This window comes from Haliotis rubra, unplaced genomic scaffold, assembly GCF_003918875.1.
Source record: "Haliotis rubra isolate DU_JTF1 unplaced genomic scaffold, ASM391887v1 Scf221, whole genome shotgun sequence".
In the NCBI taxonomy this organism is placed as follows: domain Eukaryota; kingdom Metazoa; phylum Mollusca; class Gastropoda; order Lepetellida; family Haliotidae; genus Haliotis; species Haliotis rubra.
The window spans coordinates 521,682-532,787 of NW_025766237.1; the positions used below are offsets into that span (position 1 = coordinate 521,682).

The 11,106-nt window shown below is 34.2% G+C and overlaps 1 protein-coding gene across 2 annotated transcripts in view; it reads right to left on the bottom strand.

The window, feature by feature from the left end:
- The window catches only part of LOC124277393 (paired mesoderm homeobox protein 2A-like), a 35,171-nt gene extending 25,486 nt beyond the window's left edge, over positions 1-9,685 (bottom strand). For both annotated transcript variants that reach the window (XM_046713073.1, XM_046713072.1), the window contains exon 1: positions 9,203-9,685. In XM_046713073.1, coding sequence (XP_046569029.1) covers positions 9,203-9,464 — 262 coding nt within the window. In that variant the 5' untranslated portion in view covers positions 9,465-9,685. The remainder of the gene's footprint in view (positions 1-9,202) is intronic.
- Between the last annotated feature and the right edge of the window lie 1,421 nt (positions 9,686-11,106).

Genomic DNA, 11,106 nt, shown 5'->3' on the forward strand with positions numbered 1-11,106 from the left:
TATGCTTATATAAATACTGCCCCAGAACACACATTTCTTGGGTTGAGAAACGTTAATGAAAGAACGACTATAAAATTATTCGGGGCTGCTTCGATGAAAATTGTAATAATGAAGAATATGTGTTTAATGATGAGCACATGCAGTTAAGTAACACATAATGAAGTGTAAACAAGCATTACTTTTAACTATAAACTTTGGTTGGTATTGTAACAAAACTTTAGTTTTTGGTTATTCTGGTGAAAACGTGCATTTTTTAATACATTATACTTTCAGTATTGTCTACATGGAAGAGATATTACACAGGAGTTAAACACAACAACGTTTAAGGACGAGGTACACTGAGTAGAGATATGCTCTCAATGAGGAGACGGAATAACAGTAAACAGCATTACAGTACAGTATAGCACAGTGCAGTACAGTGTAATATAGTATAGTACACGCACGCACGCACGCACGCACGCACACGCACGCATCGTAACCTTTGTGACAAAAAGACAGAAATACAACATGTGGAAAAAAAGTAATGCCTTCTTGTAATATATAATTGACTAAATGATAAGACAAAATGATAATATAATATGCGTTATATGAATAAATATACACATCATATCGTGGGACAAACGTCTGATATCAACCTCCTTATTGATAATAGTTATGATAAATACCGCGAAATTATCAATTCGACAAGGTAAATCAAAGTAGAATCATATCACAGTGAAATCGACATAAATCTCTTTGGTGAACAGCTGATGTATAATACGCAAATTGCTACTATATTTGCTGATGGTTTGTATTAACATGTTATATTGAATGCGTGATTGATACAGAAGTACGGTTTCATTAGTTCTTTGGAACATATACTTGTTTATTTAAAAAAACCCATATACATGTGTTTTATAGATGCGAGGTATGAGTACACAAGCAAAGTGCCGTGTCCTACATATTTGAACGATTGGTCTAATATTTGAGGAAATATACACCATGGAGACCTCTGTGTAAACGACATACGACGTATCAGTGTTCGAATTTATAAATAATCATAATAATACTCTGCGCATACATCATCACAGGACTTCAGCATGTTCCCACCCCCGCATCCGTAGAGAGTGTTACATTTCAAGTATAGTTTCAGTGCACTGATAAAAGTCAAATTGTCATTATTACTTCTGCCAAAAGAAAAAAATAAGATTATTAAAAAATATATTGATGTTTCCCAGACTTTAACAAAGTTCATGGCCGCTGTTACCTCGTTAAAATAATTCATACTCGCCGATCAATAGTCATGCCCAAATTTCGTTTCAAATCTAATACTAAGAAACGAAAAATGACAAATTTGCATCAAATGCTACAAAGCTCAAAAGAAATTATTATGTTGATTTGATCGCAAGTTTACAATAATTCATGAAAAAAGCGGTTCCGTTTCAGCCACAGTTACCTAAAACGTAATATGCCGCGTTTAAGCGGAACAAAAGCCGTGTTTTGCTAAGAAAATAATTCCCGGCTTTATAGTGTAAGTGGTGTTTGGCGAGTAGAGCAGCGCATTGTGACATGTATGTGTGCTATCATCTCACAAGGCTCTCCGTTGTACAGTAATTCCGGCAATATTCCTCCACGGTTTGACATATAAGGATCGTGTCTCTGTATTCATACCCTCGACAGGATATTAATCACAAATGTACTTCTTGACATGAAAATAAATTTACTCAATTTGGACCCCGCGAAGTATACGCAACGTATACCGTAGTTAGAGGGCATTCTCTTGTCTAATTCAATCAAGGACGAAGATGCTCGAACTGACTTAACCGAAAGTATAGAGGAGTGATGTGAAGGAAATATACTATTTGCTTATGTCGTCAGTACATTTTTGTTTATTACATTATGTTCATTTAAGCTGTTGTTACATTATTTTCATATTTTTATGTCCAGTAATCATTTTTAATATATTCAAAAGGTAACCAAAGTATGTTACAAAATTTATGTTACGGCAATATTATTTAAGGAGGTATAACTGTTGAAAAATTGTAAAATTTGTCAGTAAAAGGGGATGCAGAAAATGAATGCTTATTAAAACGAACTATTCAAAGAAATGCGGAAATCAACTATAATTTTGTTAATTGATGTAACTTTGCAACTGTTAAAAACACTTCGTTAAAATAGATACATATCTAAGAAAATGAAACGCGCAAATACAAATTATGTTTCGTTTTTTAAGTTATTAACACTAAAAATATCTGAAACGAATAGTAATATTTTCGAAACCTTGATTAATGTTTACTAGTAAGAATATTTTCATTGTCATGAATCAGAGCGGTAAACGGTATAGGAGCGAGCTTTATACAAGAAATAGTTGCAACTCCCGAGGATCTTATTCCCACAAACGTCAGTGAAAAATATATTGAAAAATAATTTTATTTTTAATTAAATATTAAACTTTGTTCATATTTCTGGAAAAAATATTTAGTGTCAATATTTATAGAAACACTTCAAAATCAAAGTTATACTGCCTGCTGACATATTCCTTATTATTTATATTTACGATATGGTTATTAAATTGATTATTTTCCTTTTTTCTTACCGAGTTAGAATAAACAATGTAATTTAGACCAATAGCAGACGGAAATAATTAGATTATTGTCAACACTCATACAAAAATATGCCTTCAAAACGTTATGTGCTAAATTTTGTTAAATTAGTCAACGGCTACGACCTAGTTCCTGTTTCCGTGTAATTCACACTGAAGATTTATATTCTGTGTATTTAAATCAGACAATTTCAACCTAGGAACAACGCGGTAAATAAAATTATCAATAATAAACACTTAAATGTGTCTGCGCATCGCAACAGCTCGATACCAAGCCGAGTCAGTGATCTGATTTATACGCTGAGACTTCAACCTTGATCAACGAAGTAGGGCAGTCTGCTTTATCCAATACAGTATAATAAATACAACTTGACATTATATAGATTTATTCAATAATGTTTTCGACAATCTTTATGTTTATGGAAAACATAGCTTCATTTAAAATAACTGTATTGGGCTAACCTGCTATTCAGGTTTAGATACTCGAGATGCTTGTCTTTAGTTTGTCCTCGCGAATCATCATGGCCTTCAGACGTCCTATCCACCACACAACAAAAATATTTACCGAATCGATATATTCGTACACAAAAATACTACAGGCATTTTTCCATATAATCATTAACCCCGCGGAAATCAATTTTAGAGCGATATATAATATCAATAAATTATATCTGTAGTTTATAACGAGACTGATATAAGTCTGAACCTGAATACAATATTTGTAAAATATATTTTTTACTCCGACACGTATGTCTATGACACTAAAACATATTTTGATAATAAACAACATGACATTGTCTGGTACATGACTGTATACGATGTATTTTGGCACGTTTATCTCAATAAAATGAAAAAACAATGAATTAAATGAATCCGATTATATAACGCAATCAAAATATGTTCATTGAAATTGGCGAAGACAGTCGTAATTTAGTGTATTTTCAATAAACTAAGTATTGTTAATAAATTTAAGAAACCACTTTACATCTCACAGCTTGTGACCGTGTTCAAAGTAGCGGGCAGTTTCATAACGTGTCACTTGAAAAACCTGTCTCACTACATACGTCTTGAGAAACGACCCCAACTCAATTCAAATTTGCTTATCAATAAAGAGATAGTTCACAAAATGTATGAATGTACACTTAGGGATATATGGTTATTACCAACAACAATGATTGTTTACATACCAAAAGAGTATCCAATATCTGAAGGACAAAACAAAAAGAAAATATTACATACAAAATAATTTTCAAGTACTAATAATTTTGAAAATATGTTTTTCAAGAAGTAAAAAAAATCGCGCATAGTGTGAGTATCCTTAATTTCAAAAGAGAATTGTCACTAAGGAAAAAAATCAGTTGTAAAGGTAAACAATTGAATGTAGTAACAAAATATATACCAAGAGATCAGTTAGAATGCAAATATAATGTATACTGTAACAATTGGGCATTGGCTATGTTTAATTACGATTCATGGTGTTGTGTTAGTTTATGGTCGTACTGTTCCAGTGTTGTCCCCGACTCGTCATCAAAATTGAAAATGTGTACAAATCATCATTGCTATTTCCATGTATCGAAACTAAATTAATCAATTATTTTAACCAAATTCATTAACTAAACAAACCGTATCTGAAATTTTAATAATCCTTGACATCATCCACAACTGATGTTTAGTCTCTTCCGTATAAACCGTATACGCTATTCAACAAACCATCTATAGTTCATTCAGAAACCATCATTATAATGAAATAAAATACAATATGTTTTTAATATCAGGCAATCATTAATGAGAAGTTCAAAAGAATAAAATGGGATTTACGGAGGAAAAATGGGTACTTATATGTGAAAAGCGTAATGATCAACCATGTTCATTTTTAATTCCAAGGTAATACAGAAATAGGATGAAATTTGTCGTCGAAGCAATGGTTCAATATTAACATCACATTGCGAAAACTCAACACAGTATTTCATAATGATATAGAGCCGTGCACACATATATCTAACGTGTGAGTGAACAAATAAAATATATTGAAGGACAGATATTGAAAATATTGTAATACTGAATGTCTTTGAGAAATGTATTCCATTTGTACATGAAGAACGTTTTTAACAGAGATTTTTGTAAGATTACGAGGATGGTGTAGAAGTATAAGTGGGCAATTTAAACAACAAATAATGATAAAAATTAGAGCGACAAAACCATGTTCCATTTTCATAAGAAATCTCTTAAAGCTGAGTCGATTGTAGGATTGTGACTATACTATGAGCAAGTGTTTATGTCTATCAAAGAGTGATGGCATGCTCTCTCTCTCTCTCTCTCTCTCTCTCTCTCTCTCTCTCTCTCTCTCTCTCTCTCTCTCTCTCTCTCTCAGTGAAAAGAAAAAAATCGCCATTGCTATAGAGATTCTTGTAGATACAGCTGGTCATCTAATCATTGGAATATTGTCTCACGAATTAAAGCAGACAGATGTATATTTGCTGAAATCGACTGCTCCCATTAATGTGTATCCTCTCATTTGTCGAAACCAAGTGTGTCCGTCCCTTGGTACCAACTGTTTCTCCAAAGTATTTCCTATGAAAAGCTGTATTGATGAAATATGACCCCGATGTTATAATGTTACAAGATTTAACATGGAAATGCAATATGTGTAATACTAAGTTATGATGCTTCAGTCTCAAATAATTTCCAGTCTCAAATAATTTCCAGTTATCGAGGATAAAAGCAGTCACCACTTATAAGTATAACATTAAATATACTACTTTCATGTGAAATAAAAATAGAAATATCCACCACAAATCTGAATATTATTTTAAGGTGCAAGTCTGATTATTGACATTGGCATTGGCAGCGATATTTAGTCAAAAATTAATAAAGAAATATATTGCCAATATCTACGTATTACTATGGTCAACATTTTGAAATGCTTATTATCATTATGATACTTGAGGAATAATTCAAAAATTAATACATAAATATATTGCAAATATATACTTATTACTTGGGTTCAACAGTATGTAAGGCTAAATATTATTCAACAATTCAAAAGCATACCGTAATATATCATCGCAACATTTAGATTCTTGCTACCAAACTAAGAAAGTTTGTAGAAAAAAATCGCAATGCTCTATTCATTCAAGACACTTAAAACCCCCGTTAATTTCTATGTAAGGGAGTTTATTGCGGCCAGAAATGACACATCACCATTACCGGACCCTGTTTTACGTTCCCTCGCCCACTTCACGGCATGCACGTGCACGTTGTGGTCGACAGATGGCCCCTCAAGCGGCGGTCAGCCAAGCGAGGTTGAGCGACACGGACTTGTAGCTAAGTCCTTGATTAATTTTCTATTCTGTTTAATAATTACAGTTATTATGATATCAGTAAACCATAACAGTGTTTAGAGAACTTGTCTCCCATGTGTCTGGTGGATTAAATAGTGCTACACGCATACAGATGAAGACAGGGATGAGAATGAACTCCCTCACACAGATGGTCGTATGTTTTCATCTAACGGAGAGTGCTGCCTACTGAAAATTAAACTACCCAGTTGTCTTTTTCACTATTTGAATTGATATTAGATGAGATTAAATTGATTAAATTTCTTTACAAATTCGAAATAATTGTTTATTCGTTAGTTAATGTAAGCAATAACATGTTTTGATATAAAACGTTCATTGAATTTGCACTCAGATGCAGTAACAGATAGTTTTGCCATAAGATTCAAACACCTATAAATATTGACATAAGGATTCAATTATTATTCAAAAGCCTAATGTAGCATTTTTACGCAATGAAAGTGTAATGCCTGCATGTTTGTTAATATCCTCATTTTGAGGGTATTCGACAACAAGTCTTTAAATGATTTGTAATATTTCTGAATTTTTGAAACCATTACGAAAACTAGGAACTGATTCATGTTGATTGTTTTAGTAAGTGAATTTTTGCAAAATATAATTTGAACTCCACTTTTTCAATTCAGAAAAATCCAAATTTGCTCATATTTCCTGGTGGGGAAAGGAGTTTTGTTCAGATTGTGTTTTAGTTTGGACTTAAGACAACGTCAGTAATACGAGTTTAATGAAGAGAGCGGCTTCACTGTACTTTTGTCATGTTAATACGCGGCCGAAATGACACATTATCGTAGTATCATATCGTAGGACACAATCGCTTCACTATAGAGCTATAATATACATATATTCAATAGTTCAAGGAACGGAACTTTGATTGTTATTGACATATTTGTGAAAATATATTTCAATGAACCAGAGACAAATACATGACAATAAGATATTTGTCGTGTACTTTTATGAATATATATTTGCCGTACAAATTTATTATACATATTATTTTACAAATATTCAGGTCGATATCCTCCAAACCGAGTATGTACTCTGGATTGTGTTTGGTATTATATGCGATTGTGATTGATATGAAAGCGCATCGAATTTATTTCACAAACGTTTGGTTATGTCCTTCTGGTTTGTCCTTGTGAGATTACCTGGGTATTTAAATCACGATGTTAAATATACCAATTAGCAATAGTGGTGATTAATGTTTTAAAAGTATAATTATATGCAGCAATTAAACAAGTGAGTCTTAGTCCTCAGACAAAAGATTTGATAGTGTAGATGCTACTATTTTATTTTTAGATATCTTATTGGTTTGAAATTGTAATGTTATTTTGAACCGCACCTTTTAACAGATTTCATAAACTTGACGAGAAGAAACTGAATATTTCTGAAAATGGTGTCATATGACAGGTCAAATATATACAACAATATATCTCTATTCTTATGTATGACCGTAAGGTTATGTTCTTTTTCGATACTGTAAAAAACAGTAATGAAATTCTAATTAAATCCCTCGTGTGTGCCTCGTCGGCTAAAGCAAGGTCAAACAAGCCCGAGTTCTCAAGACCTATATTTTATTTACCTAGTCTCTCTCCCCAACAACGCGATCGTTTCCTTGTAACTTACACCACTGACGAGTAAAAATATCCCAGATTGTAATTTAATTTTACCCCAATAACTGACGAATGCAATTATTCAATTTAACCGCGTAATTGAACAATGTTCTGTGTTCTTATATGTTTATAGTAGTCAGTGAGTCAATGATAAACACTTGATGTAAACATAGTGTTTTTATTACATAATAATAATTATCATACAAAATTTACAAATTCAAACGATGGTTGAACAGAAAAAGAAAAAGTCGTTACGACTTTAAAAGAACTGTTGATTTTATTAATAGAAGAATTGAAAGAATTCGTCCGAATATATGCAATATCTATCATATTACACACTTCCTGATTGACACAGATTCCTCGCCGAGAGTAAACAATAGCAATAATATAGAAAAAGAATAACTGTAAATTCATTATTTGAAAGTTGTACAATATATGGTAATCGGATACCCTGTGAATGTTTCGTAATGTAAGTTAGAATTTCATTTGTTGATTTCTGTAAAAGATCGAGACAACTAAACCTGGCATTCCGAGGTGCGAGGGTCCGAAGACCAGTTCAGATACTGTATGATACCGTTATATATCGGTGTCGTACTGAGCGATATAATACCTCACTGAATGTGACATTATTCATAAATCTGGAATAAATGAAGATTATCAATCACTTTGAAGGAAAGAATGTTAAAATTTAAAGTTAAATTAAAACATTTAGTCAGTAAATTAAACGGAAATTTGGTATTACTGGTAATACACAGATTACAAGCAATTGTAATTCACGTCTGTAGTATGTTAATATGCGATGAAATATAAGACTGAACGTGTTGTACTGTCGAAGAAAAGCTGCAGGAGAATGTAATGTTTTCAAAATCATAACTTTAAAGTTTTTTAGAGAGTTAGCAGTAGTTTGACGTTGATATTGAACGTTGTTGACGTTAATAAATTGCAATAACACTGATGTTGATAGATGCATGGTAAATTGTCCCCCAATTATTGTATGCCCCCATGCTTGTCTTCTCCCCTCGACTGCCCCCCTCGTTACTGCCCGACGACGCACAGGTAAATCACGGGCGAAATAAAGCACTTAACTTTACCCGTTATTCAATAATACTCAAATCAAATTTCATTTAGTTTAAAGCACTCTTTTAGTCCGTTATTTGGTTATATTGTCTTATTTGATTGTCGACTTTCTGCCTGTCCGTACCCACTACTATCAACTCTGCGTAATGAAATTCCGGCTTGTAAATTGAGGAAAATACGATAAAATGGATATGAGATAAGGACAGCGGGAAAATTAGCAATTGGATTATTGCGACAAAGCCAGTGCGCCCGGTGTTTTGTCACATATGCTGGTTACCCGTCATCCGCCACCGACGCTAAATGCTGCAAATTGTTCACAATCGGAATATTTATCTAATTTTCTGACAATTTTCTTGTTTATATTAATTTTGTTCGGTAAATAAATAGAAAAATTTCGACCGCGGCGAAAATTATGCAAACTCTGTATCTCTACATTTGGTAATCCAATTTGGCCTCAATCAGTTGCACTAAGTAGACGACGGTAACCCAGTTAGGGCCACCTAAAACAATTTTCCTCGCCCAAATCTTATTTTCACCGGAATCGCTTTCTCAATATAAACTGAACAAGGCGTTTTACTTACCAGAAGGGAAGACAGGCGGCTGAGGGTGCTCACGGGGCCGGGGGACCATAGAACAGCTTCCTGACCCCCCAAGGCTCGGGTTGGTGACGGTGGGGAAGGTCCGCACCCCATTGTAGCGGTACCCCTGTCCAGGGATCTGAGCGAAGGGGCCCGAGTCCCCATAGGAACACGGTATGTTGCAGTTCTGTAGAGAGGCGTCCATTCCGGGTAGGCCACAGTTAGCAGCGTCGAAGCTTGGTTGGTTGAGGTACGGGTAGTCCATCTTGGAGAAAGGCTGACCACCAACTGGACACAAGCCCAGCGCTGACAATAATTATTAGGGAATATGAAATTTTTATGTAGAAGAATATTGTTGATTTCTCGTGTGTGTCAGGCGGCTCTCGAGTCCTGTTTCATAAGATTAAATTAGAAGTCGGCTGTCGGGCAAAAAGAATGCTCGGCTAAATTCTATCTGTCGGCTATCTAATTTGTGTACGTCTTGGATAAATGATCATCAAGTTTAGAAAGTGAGAAATTTACTAAGTACCGTGCGCTTATGTATGCGCGCCTAATTAAATTATAATGTGCTTCAGATATGAAATAGCCTTGGTAGAAGCGAATGCCTATTCGCGCAGAGGCAGTGACGTAGCCAAACGGGGCGACTTGAAACCGCCCACCGTTTCCATGTCCCCCTCCCCTCGCGCTGCCATACGCCGCACGCGGAGTTAGGGGATGGGACCGAAGTCAAGAAATGACAGAAAAAATGTTAATATGAAACAGAAGAGTGCATTCGTTCCACTTTCATTGTGCGGCAAGAAAGACAAAGAAAGTGTTTGGCGAGGAAGCATGAGGCCGAGGGTCTGGAGGGATTGGGGTAACCAATGTCCCCCTCCCGATGCAAACATGATGAAATGATAACAGCGGCTGATATTGTGATGATTGCTTGCATTCAGAGTCAAGAGGCCTCGCCAAGACCCATATGGGACTCTGCTCCCTGGCAGAACTCACAAGAACACATCTCATAATGAAGATAGTTTTTCATTCATCATAATTCATAGTCCTTGTAGTCTGCTATTTTTCTTTAATTATTTCACTTCATGGAAAAGTTACGCATGCTGTAGATTCTGGCAACACGGTTTAAATGTCATGATGGAAATTTGGATAAATTTTCTGTTTTAGGAATTTTGAATTTAGCTTCGTAACTCTTTTGATTGTATTAATCAAGAGAACGTTATATTGAAATGACGAAATTAAAAAAAATTAAATTAAAAATCTGAATCCAGAACTACTAAGAAAAGATGGATCATTGTCATCATAACAAATCGATTTTCTATTTAAGTTATACTTTATGATCATGAATTATGTTTTATATTCTCCTTACACATAAACTTGATACACTTTTTAGTTATTTTTGATGCAAAGGATACACACTGCATGTATCGTTGATTAAAGAATAAAACCGAGAATGTTGTTTTTATCTATGTCACATTATAAACACATTATAGCCCAGCTGTACAATCAGGCACCTCTTAGACAAATAATTTGACAAAACAAACAATTTTTAAGCATAACTTCATTTTAGTTTTTCAGTTTACATTACACACCACTGACAAAAGTGTGTCACTTGATCCCTGAGCCAGACAATATTCACACGAGCAAGACCGAGTCACTCGTGTTGTTCGGAACACGTACACGAAAAAGCGTAAGGAAGTTTGCAAAACAACAAACTGACTATTTTCGTACTCTCAAACCTCACAACTCTCACAAAATATTAGCTATCTTTATTAAATTACCAGTTTTGAATTTGTGAAATATGATATTTTTCACCTGTGCCTGGTATAAAGTACACCTGTGAAAATTCGCCAAGGTGTGGAAATCCCAACAATTTCTTGCTTAAACGTTAATACCTGTAACATGATTATCAA